Raw genomic sequence first — 22,593 nt, forward strand, 5'->3', positions numbered from 1 at the left:
CTACACATCCGATTCAACTCAGTGGCGGTGAACTTTAGCCATATTGCTGTGACTTGCAAAGAATCTTGAAACATATCTATTTTTTTCTTCTTATATGTTTCTAACCCTCAATAAGATGGACTGACATTGTGGCTGCCAAAAGGGGCTCAAATGTAGGCGTGATTGGAGGTGGGTGCAGCACTGGCAGTCTTGTTCTGCCATACATAGCGTTTCTCTGATTCGGAACCAGCTCAAAGGCTCCAAACAACAACAATAACAACAACCTTGATTCAACAACCCTGATTTAGGAAGGAAGACCTAGATTCTCTACAGCAGTGGTTCTCAGCCTTCCTAATGCCGTGACCCTTAAATACAGTTCCTCATGTTGTGACCCCCAACCATAACATTATTTTCATTGCTTCTTCATAACCGTAATTTTGCTACTGTTGTGAATCGGTCGACCCCTGTGAAAGGGTCGTTCAACTCCCAAAGGGGTCACGACCCAGAGGTTGAGAACCGCTGTCTAAAACGTTAACCATGACAAGTCTATGAAGCACAGTTCTGCCCTGAAACATATGGGTTTGGCATGAGTCAGAACCACCTCAATAAAACCTGTTTAATTTTAATCTATAAAGCATGCATCTTAACATGAGCATATTAAGAATAAATTTTCTTCACCATCGTTAACACAAAAACACTACCAATTCTCATATAACACTGCTAAAATGCATTAAATTCCTTAAACAATTTAAAATACTTCAATAAATCAGACTTCAGTTAAATAGAGTAATAGTAACATAGTATCAAATTTTTTGAGAATATGTTTTTTAAATCCTTTTATTGGGAGCTCTTTGAACCCCTGACCTTGTGATTTGAAGACCAGCACTTACCCATTAGGGCCACCAGGACCCCATGGTATGATTAAACTGTGGTAAATAATTTCTAGTCCAGAGGTAATCAAATACCGAGTAGTTACCAGAACTAAACATTGTAAGTATTCAACAAAGGAAATCCTACATCTAAAAAGTAACCATGTTATGTATTTGCACACACACTCAACTTACAAGCATCTGTGATTGATAAATGGATTGTTAGAATTCCCTCTAGCAAACAGTGAACAAGCAGCTTTAATGAGGCTTCTGACCCTACCTTACGGATCGCCTAGGGAATCTGAGAGCCAGTACTTTCCCACCAGATATGTCAGATGCTACAATTCCGACTTGCAAATCTTGTTTCTTTCTTTCTAGATTAAACCTTTTTAAAACTTTCTTAGCTGTGCAACAATAAGCAAGACGCTTCGGAAACATTACAAGAAGCATTACCTTCTCCAATGAGCACTTGGGGAACAGATTTTCAGAGGACAGCGTTTTAGAAGCAGTAGGAACCTCATTGTGTCCAAGTCCCACGTTTCACAGAAGAAAAAGACAAACCGCACAGGGGTTAAATGCTTTGCTGAAGGTCTGCAATCTGATCGATGGTAGAGCGGGGATGGGAAGCTAGTCACCTGGCTCTCAGTCCTGCACAACAGTGGTCTGAAAAGGCAATTTCCCAAGCCTGTTAAAAAATCACACGTTTCCTACCTCACACAGACCACTCCAGTTGTTGGCATGAAGAGCTATTCTTCTCAACATGGGGGGACCACTGAATGTTCTTTGATTCAGCAGGCTGCCTTGTGGCAGAAATGCATGGAGCATGCGGGTACAGCGGCTGACCATTCAAGGTGCTGCAGGCACTGAGTGAGATGACAACCACTGCGCGGAGATTAGCCTCACAGCCTAAGTCATCAACTCACTGCTTCCTGAAGGGTTGCTATGTTAACATTACTAACCCAGGTGCTAGGAGGAATACATAAGGAAGAGAAGAATGTGAAAGGAGGGTGGAAAAGAGGGTTAAACCTCCCTATAAGCCTCAAGGACTTAATTCTAATGTAGAATACAAGTCAGACGTGAGTGTTCCAGTGTTTAATATAAGCACCCCAAATTCACTGCCATCAAGTTGATTCTGATTTCTATCAAGCCAAGTCATTCTGCTGCATGGAATGACCTCACGGGCTGCCCAAGGCAGCTGACGGCCAATATTCGGTCTCATAGACCAGCTGGTATGTTTGAATCTCAGCCATTCCCACTTTTTCATTAGCAGCTAAGCATTTTAACCATCGGGCTAGTATATCTCCTGAAAAAGAGACCTTAGCAACTACAGGGAATCTGCAAGGGACAAATCATTAGAGAACATAATCATCAAGGGAGAAGCATGCGGCTTTCTTCTCCTGTGAAGAGTTCATCTCAGAAACCCACAGGGGCACTTCTACTCGGTCCTATGGGGTCCTTATGATAAGGTGACCAGATGTCCCACTTTTGGTGGGACAGTCCTGATTTTTAACAATCTGTCCCGCGTCCCGCGGCATTTTAAAAAAGTCCCGATTTTTGGAAAGAATGCATGACAAGCTAGGGTATATGGTTTTCGGCTGCCATGTGGCTATTTCACCAGGATATGAGTTTTATCAATGGTGTCCTGCTTTACCAATGTTAAAATCTGGTCACCTTACCATACGAGTGGGCATGGGCTCGACTGGCAGTGAGCTCATATATATATCTGTAAGGGAGAGTCATTAACCTCATTCAAGCTGCTTGGTCATTGTTTGCTAGAAGCAATTCTAACAGAATCCTATAATCAATCATATTTATCAGTCAATCAATGTATCAATCTCTTTCTATAAATGTATGTATGTAGATTGATGCATACATATAGAGATTAATACATATACACACTTGCAACATACATGTATGTGTGTGTGTGTGTGTGTAATATATGGCTCATATGCTTGTAGACACTAGCAAGTGCCACGTCCATGTCAGCTATGTGGCTTCAGGTTGCTCTTGCCCAGCCCCCCTCTGGAGCTGATGAACACAGACATGCAGGTCAGACCCCAGGCTGCTGGCTACGAAGTGGTGAATTCAGAGTTGGCAGGTATAATGGAAGGTTGTTGCTGCACAGATACAATGGCTCACAATTCCCTGGATCAACTGGCCGCTGGCTCAAGTCCACAGAACCAGAGATATGATGAGGAGAAGCCGGAGGAAAGATGCGGATCCAGAAAAAGCAAGAGAACTTCCACAGAATGTCCATCTGGATTAGAAACACGGTATACCCATGAGGAACTCCCCATTCAGTGGTCAGCTGCTCGTCACAGGTCTCAGCATAGGGGGCTGCACGAAATCAGAACACAGCATGGTGGATGACTGCATCATCACTCCCAAGCCCGAGACTCATGGCCCAGTCACGATGACACATAATCTTTACCCTCATTGGTGGTTACTTACTTGTAAAACAAAAACAAGGGAAATGCCACTATAAATAATAACATGAGAACGATACATTCACTTTTTCTAATGGATAAGAGAAAGATTTATATAAAAAGTACTTATATATCAAGGAAGCATCCCAGCCCAGTCCAAATCAAGTCTGTAAGTCCGATACTAGTCCCTAAGTCCCTCTTCAGACTTAGGCAGTCACACGCAATGATCCAGAATGCAGGCAGATCATAGACCGATGGGTATGAAGTCCTGTGGATCCAAGGTTGGTGGAAACACGGCAGCACTCCAGCAGCTCCCAGGGTGGCCAGCAAGCAGGAAGGTGAAGGCAAGGTTGGTGGGGGGAAGGGGGGGAGGTTGTTCCCTGGGCCTTCCTTATGAGAAGGCCACATCCACAAGGAGGCACCATTAGGCTGAGACCTGATTAACAGGGTTTCTAAATACTAGACCAGCACTAATAATCTTAACTCTCTAGTAATCAACTGTTGTACTATATTATTTTCTAAAATCAATGAAGTTGTAAACAGAATTTAGAAAACATATAGTCTAAGAAGATGTTAGCTATCTACTAACTAGTGAAGCACAAGTTTAAGAACATTATTATTTTTTAAAGAATATAAGGGAGGTGGATCCAAGATGGTGAATTCCAAAACCCAAACCCTCACTGCCATCGAGTCCGTGGTGACTCACAGTGACCCTACAGCGCAGGGTGGAACCGCCCCAGTGGGTTTCCCAGACGGTACATCTTTCCTGAAGGATAAAAGCCCTGTCTTTCTCCCAGAGGACAGATGGTGATTTCGAACTGCAGACCTTTAGGATCACAGCCCAATGCATAACCATGATGCCACCACGGCTTCTAAATGGCAAATTAGGCAGACAGGTCACCCAGACCCTCAACAACAAAGACTCAAGACATCAAGAGAAACAGCTTTGTTTGGCAAACCTGGAGTACAGTACTTCAAAGGAAAGAGAAAGAGCTTGACTGCAGACCAGTAAGAGGAAGATGCTGAACATCCCGTAGGTCAGCCCACGTGTTCAGATATTAAATAAGTCTCAACAGACATGAAAGTGCTGGATGACATATACAGAGTTCCATAACAGAATTAAATCAGAAGCAATGACAGAGTTCTGAAAACTTGCAAATATTTCTAAATTAAAAAACATACTTGTAAATCACCCAAGAATTAGAAAATAAGCCACGATGGTCATCTGGAACTAACACAAATGAGAGCGAAGAAAGAAAGATGGCTGTTAAAAGCATCATCCTTTCCCCGTAAGCTCCCCGGACTTTGACTCAGAAGACTCACTGCTGTGAAAATTTCAATTCTCTCAACTTGATCTACACAGTTCCATGTAATCCCAATGAAAATCTTTGCAGGATATTTTGGTAGTAATTGACCACCTGAAATATTCTAATTCAACCTAAAATATTATGCATTTAATCCCAAAACTAATAAGGACCAAAAGTCTAGTTATTTAGTTGTTTGTTTTAAGTTGCAGGATTCACATGACCCGACCTAAAGACTGTTGCTCCCACTTGCTGGCAAGTTGACAGCTTACCTATGAGACTACAGTCAAGCCCGTAACTACGAGACGACAATAATGGAGACAGTGTGATATTGGTTTAGCTACAGTGAACAGCCACAGAGAGCATACTTCTATTACCATAGACTCGTACAGAAATGTTGCTCTATTTAAAACTTAGTTGATGGTACAGTAGAGAAAGAAGAACAAAGGAACAATGTTGGTTTTCTCCCGGTCAACATAATCCTTTCCTTTTCTCACGGAATCTTGATGGTTCCTTCATCCACAGTCATGGAGAAGCACAAATTCCAGCCCAGTCACTTCCAAACTATGTGCCCATTAGTGAATTACTTGACCCTCTGACCCTCAGTTTCCTCATCCTAATTAGTCATTCGTGTAGTGCACAGATTAAATTAGATAAGCAAGGTAAGAGGAATTACAACATTCATCATGCCAAGTCCTTGTCTGTAAGCTCTTCCGCGTGAGGAGTTTGTGTTTTGAATGACTCAGTCTGGGACACTGAGGACTCTCACAGAAAGCAAGCACTTCGTATTGCACGTACCTGGGCTGGGTTTTTATAACCCAAGAGTAGATTTGCTGCTTTTATGTCACCATGAATATATTCATTCTCATGTATATATTCCAGTACATCCAACTGTGGAAATAAATAAATAACACCAAGTTACACTGCTGTCTATTCTGTAACACCAAGTCATACTGCTAACTCGTCATCAATGGAACATGTTGACTATCAACTAACACATGCATTTGTTTTCATTTTAACACTGGCAAAATAAAAGAGGTCACAATTATTTTAATCATCCTCTGCTAAACTCTCACTTCTACTAACTTATCATCCTGTAAAAAATGTTGATACACAGTTCAAATGTAAAATGCCTTTAATGAAACTCTGATGGAAAGAAACCCAAGTTCAACATTGTCTGCACCCTTGAGAGCTCAGCCAAATCACACCGTGTAACAGACAAAGCACAGAGCAGAGCGGAGCTCTGGAGCAAAGCAGTCATGGACCGACTCCTTCTCCAAGTTGTAATCACTGCACTTGCATGTAAATAACACTAGCTTTCTAGGTTTGCTGCCAATTGCTCCTGCCTCCCCAGGGGGTATTTTCATAAGTGTACCCAAGAGGTATTTCATAAAAAAATAAAGAAAAGAAAACATGTATCTGTGAAGAAAAAATAGCAAAAGGAACTTACTAAATAGGAGAGAGAGCTCTGGGAAGCAAATGTAAGAAAAGGCACTGCCATCGAGTCCACTCAGACTACAGGGCAGGTGGAACTGCCCCTGCGGGCTTCCTAGACTGTCAACCTTTACGGGAGCAGAAAACCCCGTTCTTTCTCCTGGGTGCCCAGTGGTTTTGAACTGCAGACCATGCAGATCGCGGCCCAACTGTTAACTATCAGGCCACAAGGGCTCCTGCAAACTTAAGAAGGTGTGTGTTCTTTGAGTAAAAAAACACAGGCACACATGAAGTCTTGGGAACCCCAGATTAAAACCCCATGTCAATGAACATTGGAAAAGGCTTTCCCCCTCTGGAGATAGCTCCCTAGTCCCAGTTTTGAAACCTAATGCTTGCAGCTAGTGCTAGCTGAGCACTGGCTGGGTAGATGGAGGGTAAGTGCACACACAGATCCACAAGCTCCATTGCCATGTTCCAATTTGGCAGCAGTACTTTCTCTGGCCTCACAAAGGAGAAAAATAAGTTGAGGTTCAGGCCAACCAAACACAAACTAGATAAGATGAATGTGTGACATAAACAAAATGTGTGCATGGGTGCTATTAAGATTTCATTGCTTCTTATTTGGCAAAGTATCTATTATTCATTGCCACAACCAAGTACTTCCACCATCCCAAACTCATAATAAAAATTTTATAGCACCCCCATACCATCACATGTTCAATGTGGAAAATAATCCGTTTTGCCGTAATTTGCATTGTGATAAATTTGAGGGAGCTTCAGAAAGTTTACAGGAAAAATGGAATTTAAAGAGAATGGAATTTTTCCACAAACTTTTCGAAGCCCCCTTGCATAAATGACATGAGAGGTTTATTTTTACAGCCATGGCAACTTGTTCTGAAATGTAAAACGAAGCTGTAAGGAAAAAAACACACAAACAAATAAATAACAGGCTGCAGAACCAATGCCTAACTGAGTTTGGATTGCCAAACACAGCGTGGCCTGCCCCTTACTGGACCTGTTACCAATCTCATCCAAACGCCCTCTACTCTCCACACCCGACAGCGCTAGGGCGGTGACCCTCGTTCTCTGATAATCCCACAAAGGGTGAAGACGTGTACACAGTAATAAGCAAGAAAAGTGGAGCGGATGAAAATAGCCACTCCTTCTTACCATCCGGATGCCTAGGTGCAGGACGGTTGACTTCTTAAAAGTGCCTCGCTGGTCTGAGATCTTCTGTAAGTCCGTCCCCAGTCTCTCCATCACCATAAATCTGTAACTATGAGCAAGAGGCATCAAGAGGTCATCTTGACATCAGAGTGCTCGACATTATCTCCTAATGAGTCTCAAAGCCAGCAGAGAAGGGCGGTGCAGTATGGAACACTAGGGGACGCACGCCCGTTCATAATCTTGCTGCACCATGCGGTCTCTTCGGCATTCACCACCAACCCTCCCGCCAACTCAAGGTAGCCTTGTACCTTGCTTCAAAATTACTGTTGGTTCATTTTGTTTTTTATTGAGATCCTTTAAAGATCATGTGAGTAAAGCACTAAGCTCTGACTCTTGTTTTCTCCCCCATTAAATAAAAATAATATCCTCTTTTTTAAAAGAACTCTTATTAATGACAATGTGCTGCTGCTGCTTTCAGGTGCCATCGCGTCGGTTCCAACCCACAGGGAACTTACGCGCAACAGAAGGAGACCCTGCCTAGTCCCATGGTTCCTGTGCCCGAGCCCACGGGCGAGTCGTGGCTTCCCTCCATCTCCTCGAGGGCCTTGCTCTTTTCCGCTGCCCCTCCCTCTCCTTTACCAAGACCAGACAGATAATGTAAATGAGAATCCCTGCCACCAAATGGGTATCAAATAAAGGGTATCTTTGTAAGAAGGCGTTATCTGTGAGTTGCTCTCATGTGGTGACTAGCCACATTTGGTGGTGTGAAATGACAAATTCTTTGTTACAGCTTCTCTAAGAGCTGGAGCTTAATTAATCTCCCTGTCCCGAGTCCGCGGTGAACTCCATGACTTCCTTCTAGCAAACAGGGTACAACGTGTGTGAGGAGCTACCGTGTCTGGCGTTAGGTGACACAGACATTGTGCTTTCCACAGGACGTGTGTGAGTCTCTGGCATCTCTGGTTTGCTCTCTCTTTGTACTGCTCGCTCCCATCTGCTAGGTTGCCATCAGGACACTCAGGCAGCCAATGGATACGCTCACTGACAAAGCAACTCCCAGCAGTTGCACAGTCAGTTTGAAAGCAGATCTTCTAAAGCCTACCAATGGTCACATGAGTGTACTTAGACGTAGATCCTTCTCCAGTTAAAATCTGAAGTGAATGTAGCGCGCGCGCGGAGGGCTGATAGGATCCCTATAAGAGATCCTGACCCAGAACTATCCAGATTTCTGCCCCACAGACACTGTGAGATATGGTTTGTTGTTTTAAACCACTGTGCTTCCAGAAATTTGCTACAGAGTAACAGTAAGAAAAGCTATGAGGCTATTTAATAATAATAATAATTTCATTTTACCTTTTTCCGTTAAATGTAGTCAGCCCAGAGCCATAAAACAGAGGAATTCCTAAATAATCAAGTTGCTTGAGTGTTATCCACTTTTTGACTGCAAATAGAAATTTGAAAAGAAAGGTTCTTTTCTTACCTTTGCCGAGGGGCTAAGATTTATTTCTCACTACCATCAAGTTGTTTCTGATCCACAGCCACCCTACAGGGCCGAGTAGACGAATGGCCCCTGTGTGTTTCACAGCCTCATCTTTCCCCCAAGGAGCGGTTGAGCTGGAGGATTTGAACTGCTGACCTTGTGGTTGGCAGTCCAATGGGTAACGTAGGCATTATGCCACCAAGGCTCCTTGAGGACTTATTTAGCTAGCCTAAATGGTAATAAAAATCTTCCTCGAGAAGAACAAGTGCTCTACCCCTAGTTTCCAGTTTCCAAGGCCATTTATTGTCACCATATTTCACACAAAACCTGTACATAAATTTTAAAATAAAACCAAATTGTAACAAAAAGCCACAGTCTTATGAAATGCATTGGTATCATATATGTAGATGTCTCTGTTCATGAAAAAACACATTCGTTCATTTGTATGCTAGCTAATTCCTAAATATACCACAAAATAACTACTAAAGAATCAGGAGATAGCTTTTTCTGCCCTATTCCTTTAAAACCCGAAGCAGTGGTGGTCTACCAAATAGATACTGAGCAGAAAATCATGGTACACAGAAATTCTTTGATTAAATTTAGCTTAAAAATATAAAAGTCACTTAAACAATCAACTAACATATTTAATTTTATACTTTTCTACTATGTATGTTTAATGTTTAAGACAGCTCTACTGATAAGCAATCAAGTTTAATGGATTCTATTTGTCACTCTGACATAGTTTAAGCAGTTAGTAAAGACTGCAGTCTTAATGTTTAGAAGGTTTTATTAAGGAAAACAAAGTTAATTATTGAGGCCAGACCATTATTCTTTTTCTTAAACATGTTACAAAATATCTCCACTATAAGACAGTCATTACTCAAATCAGCTTCTATAATGCTTTGCTTCGCCGAGCCACAGCACACAGAATTTAGAATACGTGTCTGTATCCTTCTGTAGCTCGGCTCACTTTCATTTCATGTTCTGATTGATTCTCTCATCTACGATTTCTCGCATCGGATATATAGCTCAAACTAATTTCCCAACATTACAGCCTCTAATATTTTTATTTTCTTAACCATTGCAATATTTACCATTCCTGTTCACCTTAATCCCCGCGAAGGTCACTCCATGTGTTTATATGTCTAGTGGCCATTTTCATGCACTCTTCTTACATTCTACTTGCCCATATAGACCCTCACAAAATAAGTCATCTTTCTATCCTATCTTTCACAGCTGGCGAATTCTTCATCTCTTAAGGCAAGGGTGCGACATTTTATGTAAGGTAGTAGAAACAGCTTTGACTTAAAATATATCATCCATTATGTATTACATACTAAGATTTTTATACCATCTGTCTGGATTTTTATGTATTTTGGCATTTAACTGTATCACTTTACAATGAAATTTCTTACTGAGAACAATTTTCTTGAAGGCCAGAAAGACCAAAATATAAGTATTAATGCCCACTTTAGCAAGCACAAATATGAAAGGAGATCACTTTGCTAATTTTACTTACTGCAGTCTCTTTTTGCAGCTCGTTGATAAAATTTAAGTTCTGAAAATAATGGGCCATTTTCCTGATATTCCTGTAAAAGAAGAGGAAAAATTAATTTGACCAGGGAAGAAAACCACGAGGATGAAAGTGATATTGCAACCGTGGCTTTATGAGTATCCATGTGAAATGCAAATTAGGACCTAGCTCACTTCTTTATAAAACTTGGGCCCTAGATTTTCACTGAAACATCTTAGAGAAGCACTCAAAATGATACTTGAAGACTACCATTTGACCTATGATACATTGTGATTGCTATATCTGTATGTCTTGCCTAAACCACACCCATGGCCATCCCTGTGTTTCCGGCCACAGGGACTCCACCTCCCACAAAGCCGTTGGTGGATTCAAGCCACCAACTTCTCAGTTAGAGGCCACTTACTTAACCACTGCGTGACTAGGGTTCTTCTTCTATGTCTCTCGCCTGAGAAATCTATTCTTCTCAGGAAAAGCACTTACACAAAGCATTGAGAACTGCTCACGTGGCTCTCAGTCTGTACCAGGTGGATACATTACAAATCACTACCTAGAGGTTCGTTCACACATAACACCCTTGCAGAGCCCCTTCCTGGACTCTGCTACATTGTCTTCACTGATTGAAGCGAAAGTGGTACACAGAAATAAAACACTATCCTTGTTTTAAAGACCTTACTATCTACAGTTAAGAAAGTCTTAAAGGAAATGTCGTTATTGTAATTGGCAGGTGCCATAGAGTGGGGTCTGACCTACAGCAACCCTGTGTCCAACCGAATGAAACACTGCCCAGCCCCGTGTCATCTCCACAACTGCTCTTATGTTCCAGCCCTTCAATGCAGCCACCGTGTCCATCCATCTTGTTGAAGTTCTTCCTCTGTTTCTGCACTGCTCCACTACTTTGCCAATCATAAAATGGTTCCAACTTTTGCATTCTGATCGACAGTAATGAACAATGCATATTGATTGTATCTCTGATGAATTTCAGACCAAAGCCATTGGCAGAACTCATCAACTTCATTATAACCTTTTGTGGTTGGTGCATAAATTTGAATAATGTTGTATCGAATGAATTTCCTTGAAGGAAGAGAGAGATAATCCTACCACACACAGCACTGTACTTTAAGATCAATTTAGAAACGTCCTTTTTGACGATGAATGCAACGCCTTCCCTCTTGATGGTTTCATTCCCAGCACATGCCACCACATGATTTTCTGGTTCAAAAGGGCCAGTACTAGCACAGTTCAGCTCACTCATGCCGAGTAATATGTGTGCATTCCATTTCATTTCTGAGGACTTCCAAATTTCCTACATTCATACTGCATACATTCCAAATTCTATTAATTGATGTGTGCAGCTCTGTCTTCTCATTTTGAGCTGTGCACTATCAACAAAGGAAGGTCCCAAAGGCTTGACTCCCACAGGCTTTACTCCACCCAGGTGATCACGGTCAACTCCACCTCGAGAAGGCTGCTCTTTCTCGTCACATTGTGAATGCCTTCTGACCTGAAGGCCGCGTCTTCGGGCACTATCTCTGACAATGTTCTGCTTCTTTTCACGAGGGCTTCAGTCTCTGACAATGTTTGGATTCAATCCATAAGGTTTCCCACGGCTAATTCCTCACAAGTGGACAGTCCATTCCAACTTTGTAGCCTAATTTCATCCGGAAGCTCCGCTGAGACCCATCTGTTCACCCCGGGTGACACTGCTGGTGATATAGCTTCCAGCATCACAGCCACACACAAGCCGCCGCAGTACAACAAACTGATAGACAGGATGAATGTATAGATGTATTCATGTTGCACAGGTAGATGACAAACAGAAAAACAGAAATTCAGAAGGTTTCCCCAAATCTGGTTTCAACCATGTGAAAAATTTTATGCATTTAGCTTATAGAGAAAGTGATAAAAATAAACATGAACAATGCTTTTTTTTTAAACCAAAGCAAAGGGAATAAAACATGAAAATAATGTCAATATATTAAATAAGCATTTTAAACAATACTTACCACTTTTATTACATATCTTGCATCTTCATCCAGTTTATTTGTGGGGAATGCTGCAGAAAAAAAGAGAAGAAAACAGCTGCTTTCAATGACTACTCACTGCACAAGCCAGTGTGCGAGGCATTTCCACAACCGCTTAAAGAAGTACATCTCCACTGGACATCATCTGCAAGTCAAGTTTAGAGAAGCTGAATAACTTACATACTAGCCAAAGGCAATTTGGGGATTGAAATGCAACTCAGACACTTTATCAAAAGTATCCAAACTTTATTTAGATATTATTTTTAAATAACTTAAATTTTATTGAACTATCTAAAGCAACAGACAATATCAAATATAAGTATATGAATCAAAGATGTAGGCAGAAAAAATTTTCCTATGGCATTAAATATAATAGATGATATATACTTAAGGTCCTGTAATCAATTTCACAAAATTAGAACCTACCTATAAAAACTTGGAAATGAAAATTGATGAATTCTGTGTGTGAATTTGAAAATATTTCCACTTCACAGAGTTCTAAAATAAACCTCACTAGAATAAAAATTAGGTCCCAAATAATCATATTCTGCATCTAGCAGTCATTATTCCTCGCTGAGAAAGTATTCAGGAAGAACCCTCAACATTTCTCAAGCTGAAGTCAGTGGAGAAAACATTAGCACCTCAATGTGCCTTGTTTAACAGTTGTAGGAGCAACATGGGCCCCTGGTGGCACAGTGATTACACACTGCGCTGCTCATGGCAAGGTCAGCAGTTTGAAACAACAAGCTGCTCCTCAGGAGTAAGGAGGGGCTTCCTACCTCTCAAGAGTTACTGTCTCAGAAACTCACAGAGGCAGTTCTACCCTGTCCTATAGGGTAGATTCGATGGCAGTAAGAAATGGGCAAAACAGAGCCATACAGGACACATTAAAGGAAGGAATACATCGAGTCTCCGCAGCAAAAGAACTTGGTTGTTTTTCAGCCATTTCAGGAGGTAGTAGGCAATCAAGATATGCTGGTATTCAAGGAAGAAGTACAAGGAGCACTCAAGGCAGTGATGGAAAACCAGGCTCCAGGAATTAACATACACCACCTGAGGTGTTTCAACAAAGTGATGGAAAACTGGAAGAACTGACCCATTTTTGGAAAGAAATTTGCCGGCCAACTGACAGGAAAAGATTCACATTCATGCCCAATTCAGAGGCAATCCAACAGAACTATTAAACAGTATCATTATCACCGCAAAAGGTAAAATTTTACAGATAATAATCTAAAACTAGTTGTACCAATACATGGCAAGAAACTGCCAGACACTGCTGGTATCGGATGGATCTTGGCAGAAAGCAGAGAATACCAGAAAGATATTTAGCTGCTTTTTATCATTTGTAAAAAAGTGTTCAACTTTAATAAATTACAGATACGTTTCCAAAGAATGGGAATTCCAGAATACTTCACGGGGTCTCTGTAACCATCGTACACAGACCAAGAGGCAGTTGTTCATAGAAAACAAGGGGAGATACATGGTTCAAAATCAGGAAAGGTGTGTAACAGGTCTGTATCCTTGCATCATACTTACTCGAGATGTATGCCGAGCAAATAATCTCAGAAGCTGGACCACAGGAATGAGAACATCACCTCAGGATCGAAGGCAGGCCCAAGAACCACATGGCACATAACCTTGCTTGCTGGCAGCGAGCAGCACTTGAGGCCAAAAGTCCAGTCTTCAGTGGGGTTGGTGCCTGGACACCAAGGACACACACACCCTCACAAATGGACCAATCAGCAAACCCCTCGCAACCGGAGAAAAGACCAATGTCAAAGCTTTCATTTTACTTGGATTCACAAAATGGTTCAGGGAAGCGGCAGTCAAAAAGTCAAAAGCATTGTGCAGATATGCTATAAAAGGCCCCCTGGAAAGTTTGAAAAGCAAAAATGTCATTTTGAGGAGTAAGGTGCACCTGATCCAGGATATGGTATTCTCAGTCATCTCATATGCATGGAGAAGGTGGACAATGAATAAGAAAGACTGAAGAAAAACTCATATACTTTGATTATTATTATGATGGTGAAGAATGAGCAGAGCTGCCTCAGAAAAAGTACAGCCAGAACGCTCCTTAGAAGTGAGGATGGCGAAACTCATATATTTAGAATAGGATATCAGGAGGGACCAGAGCCTGGAGAAGACATCATGCTTGGTAAGACAGAGGGCCAACCAACAGAGAGGAGGAGCCTCGGTGAGACAGCCTGGCATAGTCGCTGCCACAATGGGTGGAAGCTCAGCAACAATGATGAGGATGGTGCAGGGCAGACCAGGTTTTCCAGTGTTGGGCAAAGGATTGCTATGAGTCAGAAATGGCCCGATGGCACCGAACAATAGCAGCAACAAGAAATAAGAATCTCCTGATACAAATTCCTTGCCATTTCACGTTATTGGCATCATTTTAATTCCCATTTTTTATTTAGATTTCAGATAAGTAATCCGACTCCATAATCTCTTCTACATTATCTGAATGATTCCGATGTTGCTCTATTTTCAAATCTCATTAAAAGGAATTAACATATAAAATTATAGTATTAAAGTATGTTAATTCTGACATCCATTTACAGTCTTCATCCATTTATTTCTTCCTTCCTTCAACTAGCCAATACTTATCGGAAAGCCACAATATGCCAAGAATGGTGGTAAGTGTTAGTTAGGAGGATATTTTAAAGAAAAGGAAACAAAAAAAGATAGAGCCCGGGTTGAATACAACTAAAAATTGATACTTTCAAAGTGAGCACAAGATCAGATTCCTCAGCTATACTTGTGGCACATTTATCAGAAAGTCTGTGTTCTCATGTCTTTTTCCTCACTCCTCCCCCATTTCCTAACTGTGCCAACGGTTATCTGTTCTCTATGAATTCACATCACAGATGTAAAAAAAATACACAACAAATTTATTAAAGCATATAAATTCTATTTTACAGTTGAAGCAACTCAGGCACACTTTTCTTTACCTTTCCCCAACATTTCTGAGGTCAGCAATACTATTAGCCAGTTGAAGAAATAACTTCAATTTTAGCTGATATTAGATATACACTGTGAATTCAGACTGCTGTACAGTAACAAAGAAACTAAACTATATTTGTATCTATTAAAATCCTCTTTCCATATTTATTCATGTAAAGATACTTCATTTTTCAGTTGATATTAGATATAAATTGTGAATTCAGAGTTCTGTGCAGTAACAAAGAAGCTAAACTATATTTGCATCTATTAAAATCCTCTTTGCATCTTTATTCATGTAAAGATACTTCATTTTTCTCCCTCACAGAAGTCTCAGGGGAACTGCAGGAGTGAATTCACCAGAATAGAAGAGTCCACACAGGGGACCGGGTCCGGACTCAGTAAGGAAGAATACCCCAAGGTATGGTGCCTGCGCCTGAGACCTAGCCCCGCCTCAGCCCTGGTCCACTCAGAACAAAGCCTATTCTAAGCAATGGCTTTATTTCCTGAAGGAAAAGTTGGTAGAAAATCCCTGCTTCTAGTTTAAAAGTGACCACAGCAGTAGAGATGATTTCAAGCCTGGTAGAGGGCACCATGTGCAAGGGCACAGAAGGAAAGCAGGAGTGTTACTTAGATGAATATTGTTCAACAGGCCTTCTGTACTGGTGGGTCGCAAATTGGAGGATTCAACCAATCAACAGATAGAAAATATTGGGGGTGGGAGAGGGAAGGAATAAAAGCAGGAAGTGATCAAGGCTACCCTTCAAAGGTTAAGAGGGAGTATGCAGTGCCACTTACACTGTGTTTTCATTTATTAGGTATTATAAGCAGGCCAGAAGTGATTTAAAGTGTGCAAGAGATGCGCATGTTACGTGCAAACACTAAGGTGACTGATGTAAGGGACTTCAGCATCTGTGGGCTTTGGCATCTCTGGAGGATCCTGGAACCAATCACTCTGGGATACCAGGGAACAACTGTATTTTGCTGCCAGTGGGAAAAAGCTAACTGACCACTCCAATGCCTTACTTCCTTATTCCAATTAGTATATCCCTAATTATTTTATACTCTTGATGAGTGATCATTCTGTTTCTCATAATCATGTATTGACACACACTCGCGGCCACATGCCCATATTTGTCCATTGTTAAACAAGATTGTCTATCAGCCCCCAAGCCAGTATGATGACGTGACCAATCCCCAAATTCACTGATTAGAAAGCTCTTACAAATAGATGCATTGTTTGAATTAACAGATTGTCCTAGGGTGATGGTCAGGGGTCCTGGTGATTCAGCAGTCAAATCCTTGCCTTCCACATGGGAGACTGAGGTCTAATTCTTGGCCAGTGACCTTCAAGCACAGTCACCGTGCACATATCTGTGACACTTGTATGTTTGATACGGAGCAAGTTACAGAATAACTGCTGAGCTAAGATAAGGAAGAAAGGCCCGGCAATCTATTTATGAAAGATCAGACCATGAAGACCCTATAGATCCTCAGATCCCTGTGCACAGGGGATGCCATGAACTGGGGCCAACTCTACTGCGGCTGGCAGAAACAGCCTATCTCTTCTTTATGGTGGAGCAATCTATCCACCAATTAATGAAACCAGTATTTATTTTCAGTGGGTAAAGCCCGATTGTAACTAGAATAAAATCATGATAGGACAGGCACGGTTCCCAATTTTACAGTCTAATGGGAAAAATCAATCAACAAATACACACAGTTTTAAAACTGTGAGTGTAGTGAACATGCGAGGGAAAGGTATGTTATGAAAATGCGTTCTTTACTTGATAGAGAAGAAAATGGCTGATCAAGAGCAGTTGCAGTGGTAGTGAAGAAGCAGACAGAAATTCAGTTAACACTTTCCAATGAAAGTTTCCAGAGCCAAAAATGTAGTTGGGGCCTTGCATTCTGAACAGATCACATGAGTAGGGAGGCCAGACTGATGGGGAGAGTGCATATCAACAGATCAGTGAAAATTCTGGCAAGTCAGATGAGAGGATTATAACTTCAACTGGAGCGTTATAGTACATGAGAGAAAAGAACAAATCCCAGCTAGATTCAAGAAGTCAAATGGGAGGATGTACTGAAGTACGTATCTACTATTTGTTTTCACCTCTTAGAATGGGAATAGCCTCACAGCAGACTTCTGTTGAGAAGGCTTAAGGAATAATCCCCCTGAAGAAACAAGCATATGGATGTATCCATAATACGGCGACTGAACACCACCGTCCACAGTACAGGCGCCCGGGCTTCCCGAGGCATGGCTAATTCCATGGCAACAGGGAAAAGACGGGATGAGCGACGTGAGCAAAAGTGAAATACAAGGAAACTGGTTGCTGTTGCCTTGGTTCCAATCCATGGTAACTCTGTGGAACTGAGCCCCTGCCTGGTGACCACGGAAAGCTGTTGTTTCTCAGCAGGTAGGTTTGGGGAACCAGATCCCCAGGTTTTCTTCTGAGTAACCAGCCTCTGGGTCAACTTCGTCTGCCAAGCTTTCAGTTTGGAGCCGGGCGCTGTCACCACTTTGGCCACCCAGGCACTCCAAAAATACACTAATGTTAGTGATGGATTTTAAACCATGGAAAAAATAAATACTCATGGCTCATACTACTTACTATACAGCTAGTGATAAATAAATGTGATAGATGAACAGCTCTTCCTTGCTGCCGAGATCCTTCCCAATTAAAAAAATATATAGAAGGAATAAGATTTTTTTAAATGAGAAATAGAGAATGATAGAAATAGAAAAATTACTACTTGGTAATATTACATTCATCATGTGACAATAAAAAAAATCATTAATGGATGCTACTAAAATAAATGGCCCAATGGATAATGAGAAACACAATACTTGCATAATTTCAACATGTCTCTCCACAAAACACTAATTGCAAATGGCAAACAGTAAATTTATGGTGGCAGTGCCTGGCAGACACCATGTTCAATTCTCCAAGTGATCAAAGTTTGCATCACCAGGGCGGAGGCCCAGTAACATCATGTACCTCCCTGATAGGGTAACTTGGAAGAGCACACTACTTTTGTGATGTGCTCGCTAAAACAAAATACAAAGTGCCATTTTAGCCATGAAAACACAAACCCGAGTGGAGGAACATTCTGCAGACAAACTGTCTCGGACTCTTCGAAAGTGCCAAGCACAAAAAAGACACAGAGGCTCACTGTCACAGATTGCAAGACATTTACCAGACAGGATAACTACATCCTGTGCTATGTGGAACTCTGGACCACAAAAAGGACCTCCGGGAGGCCACGGGCGACTTCTCAAGAAGGCCGGCAGATGAGCTAAGAGCACTGCAGACATGCTGGTTTCTTGGCTTTGGCCATCGTGCAGGGGTGTGTGGTGCTGCATGTGGGAGCCTTCCCGTCTCGTCTCACATTACATTTTCACTCTCAGCATTTACATTTTGTAATGTTCTTGTTTGGCACACTTACAAATGTCTTACTATGGAATATAGAATAATAATAAGAAAAGAAACTATCTGTGTATGATTTTTACCATAGAGTGTAAAAACAAGAACTTCTGCGGAATTAAGGGCAGAATCAATTCTTGATGTCAGTTCCATGAATAATACAGTAATTCTATATTTTAGGTTTTAAAACCTAATATGTAAGAATCTTTAGTTCCACCCTACTGTTTTGCAGTTTTCTAGTATTCATGCTAAAATTATGTTTTAAAGATGGGAATTTTTTTTTAATTCCCTTCATTATGGTGTCTATTTTGCAGGTCTTTGCCATTTCATGTGCTCTTCTTATTATCCCAAGATAATAAACATAAACAGAACATAAACAGATAATAGAACCATTAATTTTTCTTCTTGATGATCTTTTTATGTCATTTTTCTGTAACGTAAAATTTGCTTTGCTTGCTTATTATAGTACAACTAATTCTTTGCTCAACTGCATCTGTTCTTTTCTGAAACCCACTAGCCATATTTGTTCTGTTAGAGCATTTATATATTCAATACTGCTTTTCAGTATCTCATAGATTTTCAAGGTCAGAGGGAGCTTAACAGTCCTTCCTCCAATAAAAATCTCTTGTTTTTATGGATATCTTCATATTGTACCCAATCTACATTAAAGTAGCTAATTTCAGGGCATTTATATTGGCTTAGAAGTGTTCTGCTGAAATAGAAATTCTGGTGATTATGGAAGTTGATACAATGTTTCTCTTCCCCTTTGCATCACACAGCACTGTCTGCTCACTTGGCTACACAACTTTTAGTTTTCTTTTCAGAAGAGTACTGTGGGTGGGTACACTGTCAAGTGATTTTTCCCACTTCCCATTGCTATCATCCGGCTAGTACTTTGAGAGATAAAAGGCTGACATAACTAATATCCCATTCTGAATTGTGATACATGTGACAATCCAGACATAAGTTAGAAAGTAAACATGTTAGGGTATTTTAATACACACAAGATCAAGTATAATATTTTTTTCTGAGTCACCAGAATTTGAAATTAATAATCCCATATCACCACAAGTACTCAAAAACATGTATTTTAATATAATGCAATAGCTTATACTTTATTTATTCTTTTCCTTGCTATACATATGTTTCAAAGCAATAACCAACTCCAATGTAAAAACAAGTAATGGACTATCTAATAAATATTTATTCTCTAAAATTTACCTCTATATAAAATGTTTTCATCTTTTTTGGTAAAACAATCTCTAGATATATAATAAATACCTCACTACAATATAATATCTTGATGCAAAGTTTCACTACAAATAAAATACTTGGTATCTGAAACAAACTGCTCTAATATATATATATATATATTTAAGAATCCACTTATCCAAGCATTTATTTACTCTTTAAAAGAGTAAATGATATCTCTTTAAATCACCACCCTATGAAATAGCATGGTTAAGAATAATTCAGTATATGTTAATATCCATTTCTATATCATGCTTATTAAAAACACATCATATGTTTTTAAAACAGGTCTTTAAATTTTTTCTGTTTCTCATTACACTCAAAACAACTGTGTAAAATACTTCTGGACACATTTCTTCATTTCTGGACAGCATGGAAATCAACCAGATCTCCCTCTTCAGATGGTGCTCTTCTGCATCTACTAGTCTGGTTTTTTTTCCTTTTTCTTTTCCTTCCTGAAAATATTGTTTGATCCATGGCACAGTCAAATTTTTAATGTATTTTCCCCAGTGCTTAACATTAGGCATACTACAAATATCAGATGTTCTTTCACAGATTTTGTTATCTTAATAATATTAAAAGCATATCACTGATGCTCTGTGCCTCCTCAAGTTGTCAGTCTGAATGGAAAATGACACCACTATTCACATCGTCACCAAGCAGATGTCTGAAATGAGCCGCCAATACTACCAATGACATACTCATCTTAGACACGAGCGCGTCATGAGCATGTCACTTGCCACTGTTTTCTCAGGTTAGCAAGAGGCACTAGTGTTCTTTGTCAAGGGACATCAGTAAGTAAAGCGGAGGGACTGACTTCAAATGCAGATGGGACACAAGGACTTCCACTGTGGCCTGCACACCAATGACTTCATCTCCTTGGACCTAACAGCAGGGAAGATTAAGTGAAGTGGTGGATGCAAATCACTTAAGACACAGGTTGGCACACACCGAATGGACAATTTTAGTCACACGATGGTTATCTCCTGAAAACAAATTTAAGTACTATCCTCAGCAATCCCAGTCACAGATCCAGAGACACTGGACACGTCCGGCCCTCTTTTAGAGAATCATCTCTTGCTTTAAGTTTCATTTATTTTTTTGCTGCTCAGAACACACACAGCCGCTTGCATGCCACTTCCAACAGTTTCTCCACGCACAATGTGATGACCTTGATTGCATACTCCTGCCACGCAACCATTGTCTACGTCCTCCTCACATTCAACATAAACTCACTGCCCACGAATGTTCCTATTTTCCACCCCCTGTTGTCGATTTGATCCCGCAACGGCATGAAAAGAGCCTGATGCTCCTGGAAGCGGCCTTTTCTCTAGTTAAGCTCAACCATTGTTTGGCTTCAGGAAGACTTCTGGGGATATTTTTGGTATAATGTTTAAAGACGATCCCAGGACAATACGTTCCGGGTCTTTCATTCTTTTTCACCTTTCTGTGTGCTGTGTTCAAAGGCTCCTCGGTAGGGGTCTGGGAACAGCACCTCTTACAGTTTCATTAGGTGGCACTGAGAACACCAATCGCGGAAGCTATGTTCTCCATAGCCATGGTCTCTTTGACGCACACCCCAGCTTCCGATGGCTTTTGCTTGAAATACATTTGCGGGAAGCTGTCTTCACTCCACACTAAGCACAGGAGAGAGAAAAATGGCCAGTGTCTTTAGAGAATAATTAACAAAAGACAGTTTGTTTCATCTTCCTGATAAAATACAGCATCCCCATTAAAAGCCAAATTCATCATTCCCAGAAGTTAAATAGAATGACACTTTAAAAAGTAACTCCAGCTGATTAAATTTTGGGTTCTGGAAAAAAAACTTTTTTTTAATTCGTGAATATCCTCGGAATCTTTCATTTGACTGTAAAATGTTTAAGTGATCATTTAACTTTGAGGCCTTGCCTCTCAGTGTTCTATTCTGAACTAGTCAAACAAGTGGTGGCCGGCCTGCTGGGCTCAATAATACTACCTCTCAGATTTAAATACTCTGATTTCACCTGGATTGCAAATTAAAGAGGGTCCCCTGCACACTGACACATTTTCAATGATTGATTTTGCAAAAATGTGTTGATTTTCCCGACACTGCTTTGCCTCTGAGTATGTCAACTTTGGCCTTCTTTTCTTGCTCCTTTGCAACACTGTTGTCTCTTTTGAAGCCATGGTCTGCCTGGTATGGAAAATGCCCATTAAACTCCATGACTAATTACATAGATTCAAAGTTCCCAATCTCACACATGAAAAGCATATGCTTGGAGAACATAACAAAAGCGTCTACTTCCAACCGCCTTTGACAGACTTGGAGTCAAAGAAATTCTAATCATTTATCTTCTGTTAAAGTTGTGTTTATCCTTTGAAAAGTTGATTTCTTATCCATGTTAAGTGATGCCAGTCCTTTAACAGTAAAGGCCATGCTTTTTCCATACAGAAGTTTATACTTGTGGTTTGGTCGACTTCAATTAAATGCTGCTCAGTAAAATTGTTGTAGTCTAAACACAAAACTGGGAAGTCTTTTACGAAGCACTGCTCAACCTGTCACATCGGGTACTAACAGAGGACTCATCCCAATGGATTCTCCAATCTCTAGATGGAAGACATGGTTTCTTGCTTATTCAAATACGTGATAAGAGAATGAACAGCTACTTCTCTACCCACAATCTCCCCCAAAGGTGCAAATACTTCTAGTTTTAACACTACAGTGGTTTACCTACAGGTAATATGTTATCATAGGTGGAACACAAGATTTAG

The 22,593-nt window shown here is 40.7% G+C and overlaps 1 protein-coding gene across 1 annotated transcript in view; it reads right to left on the reverse strand.

Moving 5' to 3' along the window:
* VRK2 (VRK serine/threonine kinase 2) overlaps window positions 1-22,593 on the reverse strand; it is a 90,316-nt gene that overhangs the window by 58,093 nt on the left and 9,630 nt on the right. The window contains exons 2-6 of the mRNA XM_045294208.1: window positions 12,197-12,246; window positions 10,179-10,248; window positions 8,533-8,620; window positions 7,183-7,288; window positions 5,377-5,469 (exon numbers count right to left, since the gene is read on the reverse strand). Coding sequence (XP_045150143.1) covers window positions 5,377-5,469; window positions 7,183-7,288; window positions 8,533-8,620; window positions 10,179-10,248; window positions 12,197-12,246 — 407 coding nt within the window. The remainder of the gene's footprint in view (window positions 1-5,376; window positions 5,470-7,182; window positions 7,289-8,532; window positions 8,621-10,178; window positions 10,249-12,196; window positions 12,247-22,593) is intronic.

This window comes from Echinops telfairi, unplaced genomic scaffold, assembly GCF_000313985.2.
Source record: "Echinops telfairi isolate 266 unplaced genomic scaffold, ASM31398v2 ScPeMD7_2573;HRSCAF=3158, whole genome shotgun sequence".
NCBI lineage: Eukaryota > Metazoa > Chordata > Mammalia > Afrosoricida > Tenrecidae > Echinops > Echinops telfairi.